A 17845-nucleotide genomic window follows, 5' to 3' on the forward strand; every position below is an offset into this window, starting at 1 on the left:
ATTTTCTGGGAGTGGCAGAAGAACAAGAATGAAACAAAGTAATATCAAATAGACTGAGAAGAACAAACCAGCTTCTGTACTATGGAATTATACTGGGTCCAGATTAAAGTTATACATTATGCTCAGCCAAAAGGGTTACTCGGCAGGGCAACTGGGATTATTTACGCTGACTAACGTAGCCGTAAGTAATCATACCCCCGCCCAGACTATTCAGATCATACAGCTGCTCAAATGGGTTACCATCACTTACTGCAACAAAGGCTATACCACAATGTAAACTTCAGTGCTCTCTACACCATCCTTTAGAAGAATGGTTTCCAAATGACCGACTCAGGCAGGTTGGCTGTATAATAAATCCTCTGTAGTACTTTTAAAAAATTAACATGCCCAGACAACTGAGCATGTTGGGATATAACTAAAGAACTGATTTTTGTATTTAATGCTTCATAGGTAATTACGGTGTACAGATTAGTTCAGTGGACCCAGCCAGTTCTCACTCTAGTGCTGATGTTTAGTTATCACAATTCCCCCCACCCCATTTTTTTTTTTTTTTTTTTTTTTTTTTGAGGCGGAGTCTCACTCTGTCGCCCAGGCTATAGTGCAACGACACCATCTTGGCTCACCACAACCTTTACCTCCCGGATTCATGCGATTCTCCTGCCTTAGCCACCCGAGTAGCTGGGATTACAGGCACGTGCCACCATGCCCAGCTAATTTTTGTATTTTTAGTAGAGACGGGGTTTCACCATGTTGGTCGGGCTGGTCTCGAACTCTTGACCTCGTGATCCGCGTGCCTCGGCCTCCCAAAGTATCGGGATTACAGGCATGAGCCACTGCACCCAGCCAAGACAAGACTAAAGAGCAAAACTTCTCCATCAAGCTACTTTTGTATAGGCAAGTAACATGACAATATTGTGTGTGTTTTTAAATTATTAATTCTTTAGGACATTTAAGTACCCTAGGGCAACATCAGGACTAAAAGCAGGGGCTAGAAGTCCGTCTAAGACTAGCTCTACAGTGTTGCCAGAAGTGATTCCATGTCGTGAGACTCTGCTTCCATTGTAAAAAGCAGCACAATTTCTTTTTCCTTTTTTTTTTTTTGAGACAGTCTTGCTCTGTCACCCACGGTGGAGTGCAGTGGCGTAATCTCGGATCACTGCGACCTCTGCCTTCCAGGTTGAAGCGATTCTCTTGCCTCAGCCTCCCAAGTAGCTAGAACTACAGGCGCCCGCCACCATGTCCAGCTAATTTTTGTATTTTTTTTTTCTTTTTTTTTGAGTCAGAGTCTCACTCTGTTGCCCAGGCTGGAGTGCAATGGTGCGATCTCCATTTACTGCAACCTCTGCCTCCCAAGTTCAAGCAATTCTCCTGCCTCAGCCTTCTGAGTAGCTGGGATTAGAGGCATGCACCACCACACCCAGCTAATTTTTGTATTTTTAGTACAGATGGGGTTTCACCACGTTGGCCAGGCTGGTCTTGAACTCCTGACCTCAGGTGATCCACCCATCTCGGCCTCCCAAAGTGCTGGGATTAAAGGCATGAGCCGCCGTGCCAGGCCAAATTTTGTTATTTTTTATTCTATTTATTTATTTTTTTTTATGGAGTTTTGCTCTTGTTGCCCAGGCTGGAGTGCAATGGTGCGATCTCGGCTCACCACAACTTGTCTCCCGGGTTCAAGCGATTCTCCTGCCTCAGTCTCCCGAGTAGCTGGGATCACAGGCATGTGCTACCACGCCCGGCTAATCTTTTTAGTAGAGATGGGGTTTCTCCATGTTGGTCAGGCTGGTCTCAAACTCCTGACCTCAAGTCAACCACCCACCTCGGCCTCCCAAAGTGCTGGGATTATAGGCGTGAGCCACCATGCCCGGCCAGAAGCAGCACAATTTCTGAAGGGGAAAGAGATGTAGAATTCTTAAATAGACGGGAGCTGGCTTTTCCACTTATGCAAAAGATGCACTAGGTTTTAAAAAGATGAAAAACAACTTTTTACCACAAGATCTTCCAGAGAAGAGCCATCACTGATAACAAGGTCATTAAACTGGTCTTGGATTTGGTCCATAGTTTGTGGGAGATCTCGAGCTGGAATAAACCATTCATGCTCTTCTTCCTCTTCCAGCATTTCTTGGAAACAGCGTTCAATAAATTCTTCTTCCCATAACTCCTCTTCTATCTAGATTTATAATAAAGGATAATTTATAGCACACTTGGTAGATATCACTAGGAATGGCTTAAAATATCTTGAACTAAACCATTTAAAGGCACAAAGTCATACTTTCTTTTCTGCTTCCGTGCTAAGGAAAAAAAATGCTTACCATAATGACCTGCGAAGATCTGTTTAGGGTTTTTCTGTTTTTACTTTTATTAGTAGAACATTCTTTTTTCCATTGAGGGTGGCAGGGAAGAGGTAAAAAGAGATGCCTGTCTATTTGTACTGTGCCTGTCTGCTCCTGACTCCTGAATGCTCTTGACTTTCACGGTAACACAGCAATCTGACTGGCATAAGGCAGTGGTTTCCAAATCTGACTGCTCATTGGAACCATCTGAGAGCTTTGAAACAGTTTCCCAGGCTCCACCCTCATCCTCCTGATTCAGAATCTCTAGGGTGGGACCCTGAAACAAGCTCCCCAGGTTATTTCCGTAAGCAGTTAAGCCTGGTAGTAATCAGCAGCCAAATAAATAGGAGTGGTGGCATATCAGTCTACATACTTCATACATAAAGGACAAAAAAAACACATTTCAGGGACAAGTACAATCATATTGAGGGCCGGAATGGACTATGAAAACATGTTTGTACAAAAAAACTAACTTGTCTGTTGAATTCTTCTTCATTTTCCATCCACATGTACTCTGCAAATGGATTGTCATCTTCATGAGAATGACCGTTAATAATCACATCTTCATTGATGATGCTTGGGCTAGTACTGCTGCGACTTGGATCTTTCATGGCTGATGTTTGTTGTCGTTTTTAACCTTAAAAGAACAACAACACAGTTAATTTACTTATTCATTCAGGGTTTTTCTTTCTGAGACAAGGTTTCACTCCGTCATCCAGACTGGAGTGCAATGGTGTGATCATGGCTCACCATAGCCTCGATCTCTTGCCTCAGCCTCCCAAGTAACAGACTACAGGTGTGCACCACACCACCTGGCTGAATTTTTTTTATTTTTTGTAGAAACAAGGTCTGTGTTACCCAGGCTGGTCTCGAATTTCTGGGCTCAAGTGATTCTCCCACCTAAGCCTCTCAAAGTGCTGGGATTATATGCATGAGCCACCGGGCCCAGCTGATTCTTTCAGTTCTTAGTGAGCATCTGCTTATTATTAGCAGGCATCATGAATAGGTGTTAGAGGTAGTTGATACATTAAAAATACACGGTAAGTTGAACAATTGGAAAGCTTCATGTTTGTTTTTTCCAAATGATTTTAATGTTTTAAGAAATAGGAGAGGACGGCCTAAAACATCTAATGTTTTCTTTTTTGTTGTTTTTTTTGTTTGTTTTTTGAGAGAGTTTCACTCTGTCACCCAGGCTGGAATGCAGTGGCATGATCTTGGCTCACTGCAACCTCAACTGCCCAGGTTTAAGCGATTCTCCCGCCTCAGCCTCCCAAGTAGCTGGGATTACAGGCACGTGCTACCATGCCCAGCTAATTTTTGTATTTTTAGTAGAGATGGAGTTTCACCACGTTGGCCAGGCTGGTCTTGAACTCCTGACCTCAGATAATCTGCCTGCCTTGACCTCCCAAAGTGCTGAGATTATAGGTGTGCGCCACCGCGCCCGGCCACATCTAATGTTTTCTGATAACAGTAAATGAAGTCCATCAGTTGCTTACATGGACTCTCCAAACCATCCAATTTATATTTTATATTACATATCACTTGCTTTGTAAAGCAAACATGGTTGGCTGGACGCAGTGGCTCATGCCTGTAATCCCGGCACTTTGGGAGGCGGGGGCAGGTGGATCATTTAAGGTCAGGAGTTTGAGACCAGCCTAACATGGTGAAACCTTGTCTCTACTAAAAATACAAAAAAGGCCAGGCGCAGTGGCTCATACCTGTAATCCCAGCACTTTGGGAGGCCGAGGCGGGTGGATCACCTGAGGTCGGGAGTTCAAGACCAGCCTGACCAACATGGTGAAACCCTGTCTCTACTAAAAATACAAAATTAGCCGGGCATGGTGGCACATGCCTGTAATCCCAGCTACTCGGGAGGCTGAGGCAGAAGAATTGCTTGAACCCAGGAGGCGGAGGCTGTGGTGAGCCGAGATTGCGCCACTGCACTCCAGCCTGGGCAAAAAGAGTGAAACTCCATCTCAAAAAAAAAAAAAAAAAAAAAAACACCCCAAAACAAAAAAATTAGCTGGGCGTGGTGGTACATGCCTGTAATCCCAGCTACTCAGGAGGCTGAGGCAGGAGAATCACTTTAACCCAGAAGGTGGAGGTTGCAGTGAGCTGAGACTGCACCACTGCACTCCAGCCTAGGCGACAGAGCGAAACTTCACCTCGAAAAACAACAACAACAAAAACCAAACACGGTCTGAAAGACTGAGTCATCAAGTGATGAAATGATGAAAAGCAAATTCAATTTTTAAAAACTGACTTCAAAAAGTCCAGGGATTGAAAGTGAAAACTAACAGATTTTTAATAACCTCTTAGGTTCTTCATGTATATAGCTCTGATCTCTCCTTGACAGCCCATATTCTGTGTCTGCTTTTTCTCTAGGTCCATGTCAAGTTCTTCTATGTCTGGAGTTCCTCACTGTACAGTGAGTTTCAGGCATCTTTTTTTTTTTTTTTTGAGACAGGGTTTTACCCAGACTGGAGTGCAGTGGCGTGATCTCAGCTCACCGCAACCTCCACCTCCCAGGCTCAAGCATTTCTCCTGCCTTAGCCTCCAGAGTAGCTGGGATTACAGGCATATGCCATTATCACCTGGCTAACTTTTGTATTTTTAGTAGAGACTGGGTTTCACCATGTTGGCCAGGCTAGTCTTGAACTCAAGACCTCAAATGATCCACCTGTCTCGGCCTCCCAAAGTGCTGGGATTACATGCGTAAGCCATCGTGCCCAGCCCAGTATCTTTTCATCTGAGTAAAAGTAGTATCAAATACAAGCCTGATGTCTTACACTACTCAATAGCTGATAACATGATCTAACCTAATTGATACATTGCAGGCTAAATATTTGAAGCACAAGGTTTCACATTCTAAAATATTCCAATTCATTGTTTGAAATCACTAAAAATAGATTTACATAAAATAATTCACCTGTACATAAACTCAAGCAGTATTGTGACTTGTGCCAAAGAAAGGCTTATTGAGGTCTGCTTACCTCAATTTGTCATAATCAAGTAAAACACTAAATCTAAAATCTCCTACTGGAAATATATGTATTTTTTTCCCTTTGGGATAAGTTTCAGGGAAAAGACAAGCCCTATGTGTTGCCTGGCCCTTTAAATTTTATGCACTTATCCTTAAGAGGACATAAGTGTAATAAAAATCCATAGCTGTTCATGTAATATGACAAATACTAGATACTAATGACAACAGGATCATAGTGGTGAAAATTTTAATTGTTGAGAGGTCCTCAACTAAAAATTTCTGGGAACTTCTGTCCTAGTTATAGTATGTATGTCTATAAAAGAAAGGCAGGCCGGGCACTGTGGCTCACTCCAGTAATTCCAGCATTTTGGGAGGCCAAAGCAGGCGGATCGCTTGAGCCCAGGAGTTTGAGACCAGCCTGGGCAACACAGAGAACCCCATCTCTACTACAAATACAAAAAATTAGCTGGATGTGGTGGTGCATGCCTATAATCCCAGCTATTTGGGAGGCTGAGGCAAGAGAATCACTGGAACCTGGGAGGCAAAGGTTGCAGAGAGGAGACAGCACACCACTGCACTTCAGCCTGGCAAGAAAGCAAGACCCTGTCTCCAAAAAAGAAAAAAAAAAAAGGAAAGAAAGGAAAAAAGAAAGGCAGGCAGAAACAAGCTGGGTGCAGCTCATGCCTATAATCCCAACACTTTGGGAGGTGGACAGGGGTGGATCGCTTGAGCCCAGGAGTTTGATACCAGCCTGGGCAATATGGCAAAGCTGGGTACAGTGGTGCACGCCTGCAGTCCCAGCTACTTGGGAGGCCAAGGCAGGAGGATCTCCTGACCCTGGGAGGTGGAGGTTGCAGTGAGCTGAGATAGTGCCACTGCACTCCAGCCTGGGCGGCAGAGCAAGACCCTATCTTGAAAAACAGTAATACAATCAAACAAAAGAAGAAAGGCAGAAACAGACTCAGAGTTAAGTGCTAGGGTGTCGGTAGAAAGAAAATGTAATAATATGATTTGTTAGGAGATTGAGGCACTGTAAAAGCAGACAAGACAGAAAACAGACAATGGATATCTTTGTTATTTTTTATCATTAAACTTGGATGAAAAACTATTTTGATAGCAAGTTTTGACTAAATAATAACCAGTTCCTCTAAAGAAAATAATTAGGCTGGGTGCGGTGGCTCCCGCCTGTAATCCCAACACTTTGGGAGGCCAAGGCGGGCAGATCACGAGATCGGGAGTTCGAGACCAGCTTGGCCAATATGGTGAAACCCCATCTCTACTAAAAATACAAAAATTAGCCAGGTGTGGTGGCACACGCCTGTAGTCCCAGCTACTTGGGAGTCTGAGGCAGAAGAATCGCTTGAACCTGGGAGGCGGAAGTTGCAGTGAGCCGGGACTGCGCCACTGCACTCTGGCCTGGGCATCAGAGCGTGACTCCATCTCAAAAAAAAAGAAAAGAAAAGAAGAAAATTACCCATTTTTTTTTGAGACAGAGTACAGTGGTGAAATCTCGGCTCACTGCAACCTCCGCCTCCCGGATTCAAGAGATTCTCCTGCCTCAGCCTCCTGTATAGCTGGGATTACAGGAGCATGCCACCATGCCCAGCTAATTTTTTTGTACTTTTAGTAGAGGCAGGGTTTCACCACGTTGGCCAGGCTGGCCTCAAACACCTGACCTCAAGTGATCCACCCACCTCAGCCTCCCAAGTGCTGGGATTAAAGGCATGAGCCACCGTGCCCAGCCGAAAATTACTCATTCTTATATGGCAGGCTACCAAACTGCTTAGTGTTAAATAATTACATTTTAGATATTCCTCTAACACTGTGAATAGCTGGGATTGATCCTGCCTCACAACTGGATGGAACTTTGCTTAATATGCATCTGAACCTTATCATTAAGTTAGGTACAAAGACACCCCAATATAAAATAGCTTTTCATTATGTTCCCAATTTGTATCCTGTCCGAACTTATGCCCACAAAATCCTACTTTTCACACCGGGCACCGTGGCTCATGCCTGTAATCCGAGCACTTTGGGAGGCTGAGGCGGGTGGATCACTTGAGGTCAGGAGTTTGAGACCAGCCTGGCCAACATGGCAAAACCCTGTCTCACTGAAAAAAAAAAAAAAAAATTAGCTGGGTGTGATGGTGCACACCTGTAATCCCAGCTACACAGCAGGCTGAGGCAGAAGAATCACTTGAACCCAGGAGGTAGAGGTTGCAGTGTGCCAAGATCGCACCACTGCATTCTCCAGCCTGGCGTAATTTTTGAGACTCTGTCTCAAAAAAAAAATAACTTAGCTGGGTGTGGTGGTGCACGCCTGTGGTCCCAGATACTCAGGAGAGTAAAGTGGGAGGATCACATGAGCCCGAGGTCAAGGCTGCAGAAAGCCATGATCGCATGCCACTGCATTCCAGCCTGGGCAACAGAGCAAGACCTCGTCTCAAAAAAGAATTTACTATTTTAAAGTGTTTGATTCAGTGGTTTTAACACCACCACCATTACCTAATTCCAGAATATTTTCACCACCCCAAAAAGAAACTCCATACTCGGCCGGGCGCGGTGGCTCACGCTTGTAATCCCAGCACTTTGGGAGGCCGAGGCGGGCGGATCACGAGGTCAGGAGTTTGAGACCACGGTGAAACCCCGTCTCTACTAAAAATACAAAAAAAAATTAGCTGGGTGTGGTGGCGGGCGCCTGTAGTCCCAGCTACTGAGGAGGCTGAGGCAGGAGAATGGTATGAACCCGGGAGGCAGAGCTTGCAGTGAGCCGAGATTGCGCCACTGCACTCCAGCCTGGGCGACAGAGTGAGACTCTGTCTCAAAAAAAAAAAAAAAAAAAAAAAGAAACTCCATACTCATCTGTAGTCACTCTCCATTTCCCAAGCCCCCCAACTGTGGGCAACCACTAGTCTACTTTCTGTCTCTATAGATTTGCCTGTTCTAAACATTGCATATAAATGGAATCATAAAATATGTGTCCTCTTCTCATGTCTGGCTTCTTTCACTTATTACAATGTTTTCAAGGTTCACCTATGTTGTAGCATGTATCAGCACTTCATTCCATTTTATTGCCAAACAATATTCCATTGTATAGAGATACACATTTTGTTTATCTACTCTGATTAATGAACATCTGCAGTTGTTTCCACTTTTTGGCTATTAATAATGCTGTTACCGGTATTTGTGTACAAGTGTTTATATGAGCATGTTTTCAGTTCTCTTGAATATATACCCAATGTGTTCAATGCTAGTCAGTCTTTTAGCTATACATTTCCAACTGCGACAGAAAAAGTGAGCAAAAAAGGTAGCTGACTCCCTCCGCACCACCAGACACAATCCTCACTCCAAATCCTTTTCCTAGAAGTAAGCACTGCTAATGTGGTATATATTTTTCTTAAAAAGTAAACACATATGCAACAACAGTATTGCATTTAAGGGCCTTACAGTCATCATCTATTTAATACTCACAAGTCCTGTGGATGTAGGGATTATGGTCAAATTCATTTCCATGACAAAGAACAAAGTCTTAAGTAACTTGTTCCAGGTTACGCAACTAGTGAACAGTGGAGCTGAAATTCAAGTCAAGGTAGCCTGACTCTAAAACATACACCAGGGCCCAGCACTTTGGGAGTCTGAGATGGGCCTCCAGACCCAGCTGTTCAAAACCAGCATGGGCAACATAGTGAGACCCCTATTTCTACAGAACTACTAAAAAGAACTGCCAATGCAATCATAAATTTCCAGAGGAATGCTTAAGGAAAAAAAAAATCAGTTCAATTCTGGTAAAATACCTCTGTGGTATTTTAAACTACCCTGGTGCCATCTCCCATTTGCAGCTTGGGAAGCCTTGAAGACAACAGCCTGCATTCTTGGTACAAGTTGGAGGTAGCAATATCAATATTATTTTTATTTTTTTGAGTTGGAGTCTTGCTCTGTTGCCCAGGCTAGAGTGTAGTGGCGTGGTCTCAGCTCATTGCAACCTCTGCCTCCCAGGTTCAAGCGATTCTCCTTCCTCAGCCTCACGAGTAGCTGGGACTACAGGCACGTGCCACCACACCCAGCTAATTTTTGTATTTTTAGTAGAGGCGGGGTTTCACCATGTTGGCCAGGATGGTCTCGATCTCTTGACCTCGTGATCTGCCCGCCTCAGCCTCCCTGAGTGTTTGGATTACAGGCGTGAGCCCCAGTGCCTGGCTGCAATATAATAAATATTAACAAAGAACTCTGGTTGTTTTGACCTAGCTCCCTGAAGGACTGGCTCAAGAGTTTGCTATGAGGAGTGGGGTGGGGCAGTAGCACACATATTTGTCAAAAACAGTTAAGGGTAAATACAGTAGCAATAACAGGGCAAACAATCAACACAGTAAAAAGCCTAGGAAGAAAGGCTGGTGAAGGAGATGCTTTGAGAGTAAGAGCTTTGAAAAGCTCCCACATATTCTGGTAGTCCTAGAAAGCCATAGGCATGTCAGTGCTGAGCAGATGTTCAGAAAAGACCTGAAAAGGCTCTAAGTTTTCACCTCTGGCTGAATTTCAGGCTCTGCCCATGCAGGAAGTGAAGGCAAAGGCAGAGCTGTTGAAGGTGTGCCTCAACACATCCATAGGACCCATATGCCAAGACTGGGGGAGTTGTTTTTTGCTTAAAGGCATTTAAAAAAATCTGTCAAATCACTAGCTGACCACTAAGCTAATGGAAGAGACTTCAATGGTCACACACACAAAAAGAATACAAATTTTACTAAACTCTTTCAGAAAAGACACTAAAATGACAACCACAATAAGTGGCAACAAACCTGGGGAGAATCTAATTTCCAGAATTGCCACATTATATCATTCAAAATGTCATTTTTTTTTTTTTTTTTGAGATGGTGTCTTGCTCTGTCACTCAGGCTGAAGTGCAGTGGCTCAATCTCAGCTCACTGCAATCTCCACCTCCCAGGCTCAAGTGATTCTCCTGCCTCAGCCTCCCCAGTAGCTGGGACTATAGGTGCATGCCAGCACACCTGGCTAATTTTCTGTATATTTTTAGTAGAGACAGGGTTTCACCATGTTGGCTAGGCTGGTCTCGAACTCCTGACATCAAATAATCCACTCGCCTTGGACTCTCTCTCAAAGTGTTGGGATTACAGGCGTAAATCACCGTGCCCAGCCTGAAATGTCATTTTCAACAAAAATTATGAGGCATGCAAAGAAATAAAAAAGTATGGCCCATACACAGGCAAAAAATAAATTTATAGAAACTGTCCCCAAGGGAACCCAGATATTAGATTGGACAAAGACTTTATTTATTTATTATTTTTGAGGAGGAGTGTTTTGCTCTTTCTGCCCAGGCTGGAGTACAATGGTGCGATCTTGGCTCACTGCAACCTCCGCCTCCTGGGTTCAAGTGATTCTCCTGCCTCAGCCTCCCGAGTAGCTGGGATTACAGGTGCATGCCACCACGCTTGGCTAATTTTTGTATTTTTAGTAGAGACAGGATTTCACCATGTTGGTCAGGCTAGTCTTGAACTCCTGACTTTGTGATCCGCCTGCCTTGGTCTCCCAAAGTGCTGGTATTACAGGCATGAGCCACCGTGCCCAGCTGACTTTATTTATTTAATGTATTGTTTTTGAGACCGAGTTTTGCTCTGTCACCCAGGCTGCAGTGAAATGGCACGATCTCAGCTCATTGCAATTTCCACCTCCTGGATTCAAGTGATTCTCCTGCCTCAGCCTCCCAAGTAGCTGGGATCAAGGCAACCACCACCATGTCCAGCTAATTTTTGTAGCTTTTAGTAGAGATGGGGTTTTCACCATGTTGGCCAGCCTGGTCTCAAACTCCTGACTTTGCCTCCCAAAGTGCTAGGATTACAGGCGTGAGCCACCGCGCCCAGCCTATTTATTTATTTATTTTTTGAGACTGAGTCCCCCCGTGTTGCCCAGGCTGGAGTGCAGTGGCTTGATCTTGGCTCACTGCAACCTCTGTCTCCCAGGTTCAAGCGATTCTCCTTCCTCAGCCTCCCGAGTAGCTGGGATTACAGGCGCCCGCCACCACACCCAGCTAATTTTTGTAGTATTTTAGTAGAGATGGGGTTTCACCATGTTGGCCAGGCTGGTCTCGAACTCCTGACCTCAGGTGATCTGCCCACATCAGCCTCCCAAAGTGCCACTGTGCCTGGCCAAAGACTTCAAATCAAGTATATTAAATATGTTAAAAGAGCTAAAGGAAACCATGTAGAAAAAAATAAAAGGAACCATAGAATGATGTCTCACCAAATAGAGAATATCAATAGAGACAAATAATGGGCTGTGGTGGTTTACGCCTGTAATCCCAGCACTTTGAAAGGCCAAGGCAGGCAGATCACCTGAAGTCAGGAGTTCGAGACCAGCCTGGACAACATGGTGAAACCCTGTCTCTACTAAAAATACAAAAAATTTAGCCGGGCATGGGGGTGCATGCCTGTAATCTCAGCTACTTGGGAGGCTGAGGCAGAAGAATCGCTTGAACCCAAGAAGTGGAGGTTGCAGTGAACAGAGATCATGCCACTGCACTCCAGCCTGGGCAACAAGAGTGAAAACTCTGTCTCCAAAAAAAAAAAAAAGAGAGACAAATAGAAATTTTGGAGTTTAAAAGTAAACTGGGCCAGGTGAGGTGGCTCATGCCTGTAATCCCAGCACTTTGGGAGGCCGAGGCAGGAGGATCACGAGGTCAGGAGTTCAAGACCAGCCTGGCCAACATAGTGAAACCCTGCCTCTACTAAAAGTACAAAAATTAGCCAGATGTGGTAGCACGTGCCTGTAGTCCCAGCTACTCAGGAGGCTGAGCCAGGAGTATCGCTTGAACCTGGAGGTGGAGGCTGTAGTGAGCTGAGACCACGCCACTGCACTCCAGCCCGGGCAACAGAGCAAGACTCCATCTCAAAAAAAAAAAAAAAAAAAAAAAAAAAATGGTACAACTGAAATGAAAAATTTACTAGAGGGGTTAAACACAGATATGAGCAGGGAGACAAAAGAATCAGCAAATTTAAGTTAAGGTCAATTGAGATTTATCCAGTCTGAGAAGCAGAATGAGGAAATGAAGAAAAATGAACAGAACGTTGAGAGACCCAGGAGACATCAACTGTGCCAAAATATACACAATGGAATTCCCAGAAGAAAAGGAGAATAGGTCAGAAACATTTGAAGAGATAACAGCCTAAAACTCCCCAAATTTGATAAAAAGACACAAATCTATGTATCTAAGAAGTTCAATTAACCCCAGGTAGGATAAACTCAATACGACCCATACCAATACACATTACAATCGAATTGTTGAAAGACAAAGAGAGCATCTTGAAAACACCAAGAGAAGCAACTCATTACATAGAAGGGATCCTCAATAAGATTAACAGCTGATTTCTCACCAGAAACCATGGAGGTCAGAAGGTAACATATTCAAAATGCTGAAAGAAAAAAATCGAACCAAGAATTCTTTATCTGGCAAAACTACCCTTTTAAAAATGAAGGAGAAATTAAGTCATTGCCAGATAAGCAAAAATGGACAGAGTTTGTCACTAGTAGACCTGTCCTATAAGAAAAGCTAAAGTGAGTCGTTCAAGCTGAAATGAAAGAACTCTATAGACATTAAACTGAATCCACACAAAATTAAAATGCCAGTAAAAGTAACTTATACAGGTAGTCACAAAAGTCTGTAATAACATATTTTGGCTTATTACTCCTCTTCCTTTCTGCATTATTTAAAAGATAAGGCTGGGCACAGTGGCTCATGTCTGTAATCCCAGCACTTTGGGAGGCCAAAGTGGGTGGATCACCTGAGGTCAGGAGTTCGAGACCAGCCTGGCCAACATGGCAAAAACCCCGTCTCTACTAAAAATACAAAAAAATTAGGTGGGTATGATGGCAGGCACCTGTATCTCAGCTACTTGGGAGGCTGAGGCAGGAGAACCGCTGGAACCTGGGAGGCAGAGGGTACAGTGAGCCGAGACAGTGCCACTGCAATCCAGCCTGGGCCAACAAGAGCGAGACTCTGTCTAAAAAAAAAAAAGAATGCATAATATAAGAATTATCAATGCATAATATAAGAATTATCAATGCATAATATAAGAATTATAAATCTATGTTAATGGGCATGCAATGTATAAAGATGTATTTTGTAGTAACAAATTACAAAATACATGTAATTATTTTGTAATTACATTATTACAAATGTAATAATAGTGGGGGGACACTAAGCTATATAGTCTTTTGGATACACTTGAAACTAAGCTGATATTAACTCAAACTGAACTGTTACAAACTAAGATGTTAATTATAACCTCCAGGGTAACCCTTAAGAAAATAATACACAGTAAAAATGTGTACAACAGCTGGAGTGTATCATAATCCTATTCAGAAATAGCCAGAAACAAATGTCTTTAACATCCTAAGAGTCAATGAGCTCAAACCTGTATGTTGAGAGTCTCCCCTGGCTGAGAGAATGCTTTTCTCCAGAACAAAAATAATTAAAACTTAGAGGAAATGCTGGGCACACAAAAGGAGGACCTAATTTGCTTGAAAGACTTTCAAGGACAGAAAGCAGATAATGACTTAAAAATACAGTAAAAAAACAAAGTCTGGTACAAATAAGTCACAGAGGAAAACAAAAAACACAAAACTGAGAAGCTGACTATACTCAGCTGTTACTTTTTGTTTTTTGGGACAGAGTTTCATTCTTGTTGCCTGGAGTGCAACAAGAACAAGGCTGGAGTGCAATGGCGCGATCTCGATCTCGGCTCACCGCAACCTCCATCTCCTGGGTTCAAGCGACTGTCCTGCCTCAGCCTCCCGAGTAGGTGGGATTACAGAAATGCTCCACCACGCCTGGCTAACTTTATATTTTTAGTAGAGACGGGGGTTTCTCCACGTTGGTCAGGCTGGTCTCAAACTCCCAACCTCAGGTGATCCGCCCACTTTGGCCTCCCAAACTGCTGGATTACAGGCGTGAGCCAACGCACCCAGTCTCATCTGTTACTATCTTATCTTTGGCTCATGCCTCATTCTGACCCACTATAAAACTGGCAGGTAGGCTGGGCGTGGTGGCTCACGTCTGTAATCCCAGCACTTTGGGAGGCTGAGGCATGCAGATCACCTGAGGTCGGGAGTTCGAGACCAGCCTGACCAACATGGAGAAACCCTGTCTCTACTAAAAACACAAAATTAGCCAGGTGTGGTGGCGCATGCCTGTAATCACAGCTACTCGGAAGGCTGAGGCAGAGGTTGTGGTGAGCCAAGATTGCTCCACTGCACTCTAGCCTGGGCAACAATGGTGAAGCTGCACCTCAAAAAAAAAAAAAAAAAAAAAAAAAGGCAGGAATTAACTGAGAAAGCCAATAATTTTTCCCCAGATTTTTTACAGCCTGTATTTGTTTCAAGGCATGTTATGCTTTAAAACCCTAAAACTGTCAGAAAATATATCAAAAATAAAAAATGTTCAGTATTAATCTCATGCAAAGGAGATAACACGTCTCGATAACACAGCAAGACTAACTCAGAAAAACTAGTTTAATGTATCCAGTAGTCATTAAAATACACATGTAAATCAGATTTCCCTAGTGAAAATCACAAAATAAATGTGGAATACCTCTTAATCCAAAATGCTTAGAACCACAAGTGTTTTGGTTTTGTTTTTTTTTCAGATTTTGGAATACTGTATTATACTTGCAGTTGAGCATCCCAAATCTGAAATTTTGAGTGTCATGTTGGCATTCAAAAAGTTCTGGACTTTGGAACAGTTCAGATATCAAATTTTCAAACTGGGATGCTCAACCTGTCATAAACAGTAATTTTTCACTTTATGCTTTCAGTATTCATTTGAAAATTTTTGTACAGCGGGGTCCAAAATTTAGGATCAATTTTGTTAGGAAAGCAAGCATTGAAGTGTAGGCCGATGCGGGAGGATCACTTGGGGTCAGGAATTCAAGATCAGTGTGGGAAACATACCAAGACCCCATCTATACAAAAAACATTTTTAATCAGCTGGGCCTGGTGGTGTTCACCTGTAGACAAAGCTGAGACAGGAGGATTACTTGAACCATGATTGCAAGACTGCACTCCAGCCTGGGTGATAGAGCAAGATCCCATCTCTCAAAAAAAGAGTGACAGGGATGAATGTAAAAAGTACACACTACTTACAAAAAAAAAAGAAAAAAGGTATGCAAATGTCTAAAGTGTATATATTTTTTCCCTCTCCGATCCTATCATAGAGGTAATTCATCAATGTTAACAGCTTAATATGTATCCTTTCATAATTCTTTGTTTATATAAACATGCATAAAACATTTCTGTATTTTAACAGAATTATATTAAATATATTACAGAAAATCCTCCCTAGTCAACAGGTATTGGTATACTTCATTTTTTAATGGATACACCACCACTTATTCAACCACCCCCCCCTTCTGATGTACATTTATGTTTCCACTTTTTGCCATTACACACAATCTTGCTATGATCACTCTTTTTTTTTTTTAGTAGACAAGGTAGTAGTGCTTCCTATAGGATATATTCCTTTAAGTGGGAATAACTGTGTCAAGGGCCATGTGCATTTTAACTATAAGAGATGACAGATTATTTATAAAAATGTGGCAATATGCATTCCTATTATACTGTTTGGGTGCATCCATTTTGCTGCATCTTCAACAATCCCAGATATTATATATGTATTGTATTTTATTTTTGCAATCAGATGAGCTAAAAATGACATATGTTTTCCTTTACAGGTTCTGGGAAGTCTTTTCCCACATTGAGATTATATTTCCTGTATTTTCTCTCAATATTTTTATAGTTTCAAGTTTTTATATTTAAATCTTTACTTCATGTGAACATTTGAGTATGTGAAGGATCTATATTTTTCCATATAAATTACATCATCCCCCACTAATGAAAGCTTATTCCTCATGTTTATCATAATTGAATTCCCATTTGTCTGAATCTATTCTGAGATTCTTTATTCTGTAATTGTGTATTTCTATACCAATATCAAAAACTGAAAGAGGACAAGGAACACAAACTTTTCATCTAGATTCAAACAGTCTTTTGCTTGTTTTCTCTCTCTCTCTTTTTTTTTTTGCTTAACCATTTGATAAGTTGCAGGTATGATCTTTCAACCTCAACTATTTCAATTTTTTAATTTTTTTTTTTTTTTTTTTGAGACAGAGTCTCACTCTGTCACCCAGGCTGGAGTGCAGTGGCACAATCTCAGCTCACTGCAACTTCCACCTCCCGAGTTTAAGTGCTTCTCCTGTCTCGGCCTCCCGAGTAGCTGGGACTACAGGCGCATGCCACCATGACACACTAATTTTTGCATTTTTAGTAGACATGGGTTTTTTTGTTTTTTTGGTTTTTTTTTGAGACGGAGTCTTGCTCTGTCCCCCAGGCTGGAGTGCAGTGGCGCAGTCTCGGCTCACTGCAAGCTCTGCCTGCCAGGTTCACGCCATTCTCCTGCCTCAGCCTCTCTGAGTAGCTGGGACTACAGGCGCCCGCCACCACGCCCGGCTAATTTTTTTGTATTTTTAGTAGAGACGGGGTTTCACCGTGGTCTCGATCTCCTGACCTCGTGATCCGCCCTCCTCGGCCTCCCAAAGTGCTGGGATTACAAGCGTGAGCCACCGTGCCCAGCCAGACATGGGGTTTTGTCATGTTGGCCAGGCTGGTCTCGAACTCCTGACCTCATGATCCGCCCACCTTGGCCTCCCAAAGTGCTGGGATTACAGGCATGAGCCACCGCGCCTGGCCTGTGATTTCTATTTCTAAAGTATAAGAATGATGTATATATATTACACTCATCTTTTTTACTTAATCTGTTCAATTCTGAAAGTGGTTTATCCAAGTCCTCTACTATAGTAGATAGAATATGTGACCCAGTTTGAGAATTTTTGTCTCATAAGGAATTAACCTTTTTTTTTTTTTAGACAGTCTTGCTTTGCTGCCCAGGCTGGAGTGCAGTGGTGCGATCTCAGCTCACTGCAATTTCTGCCTCCTGGGTTCAAGCAATTCTCCTGCCTCAGCCTTCAGAGTAGCTGGGATTACAGGCGCCTGCCACCACACCTGGCTAACTTTTCTTATTTTTATTATTATTTTTTGAGACGGAGTCTCACTCTGTCGCCAGGCTGGAGTGTAGTGGCACAATCTCAGATCACTGTAACCTCTGCCTCCCACGTTCAAGTGATTCTCCTGCCTCAGCCTCCCGAGTAGCTGGGATCACAGGTGCACGCCACCATGTCCAGCTAACTTTTCCATTTTTAGTAGAAACAGGGTTTCACCATGTTGGCCAGGATGGTCTCAATCTCTTGACTTTGTGATCCGCCTGTCTCAGCTTCCCAAAGTGCTAGGATTACAGGCGTGAGCGACTGTGCCTGGCCTTTTCCGCCTGCCTCAGCCTCCCAAAGTGCTGGAATTACAGGCGTGAGACACTGTGCCCAGCCAGGAATTAACATTTTTGATAACTGATGTTTCGTTTTATGTCTTTCATAATAATTTCATGTTTACTTTTCTTATGCTTTTTCAAATGTTC

The 17845-nt window shown here is 43.1% G+C and overlaps 1 protein-coding gene across 1 annotated transcript in view; it reads right to left on the reverse strand.

Annotated features, from left to right (window-relative positions):
- The window catches only part of PAIP2 (poly(A) binding protein interacting protein 2), a 28825-nt gene that overhangs the window by 3318 nt on the left and 7662 nt on the right, over positions 1-17845 (reverse strand). Inside the window, exons 2-3 of the mRNA XM_003266446.4 lie at positions 2807-2970; positions 1991-2170 (exon numbers count right to left, since the gene is read on the reverse strand). Coding sequence (XP_003266494.3) covers positions 1991-2170; positions 2807-2944 — 318 coding nt within the window. The 5' untranslated portion in view covers positions 2945-2970. The remainder of the gene's footprint in view (positions 1-1990; positions 2171-2806; positions 2971-17845) is intronic.

Source organism: Nomascus leucogenys, chromosome 2, assembly GCF_006542625.1.
Source record: "Nomascus leucogenys isolate Asia chromosome 2, Asia_NLE_v1, whole genome shotgun sequence".
NCBI classification, from domain to species: domain Eukaryota; kingdom Metazoa; phylum Chordata; class Mammalia; order Primates; family Hylobatidae; genus Nomascus; species Nomascus leucogenys.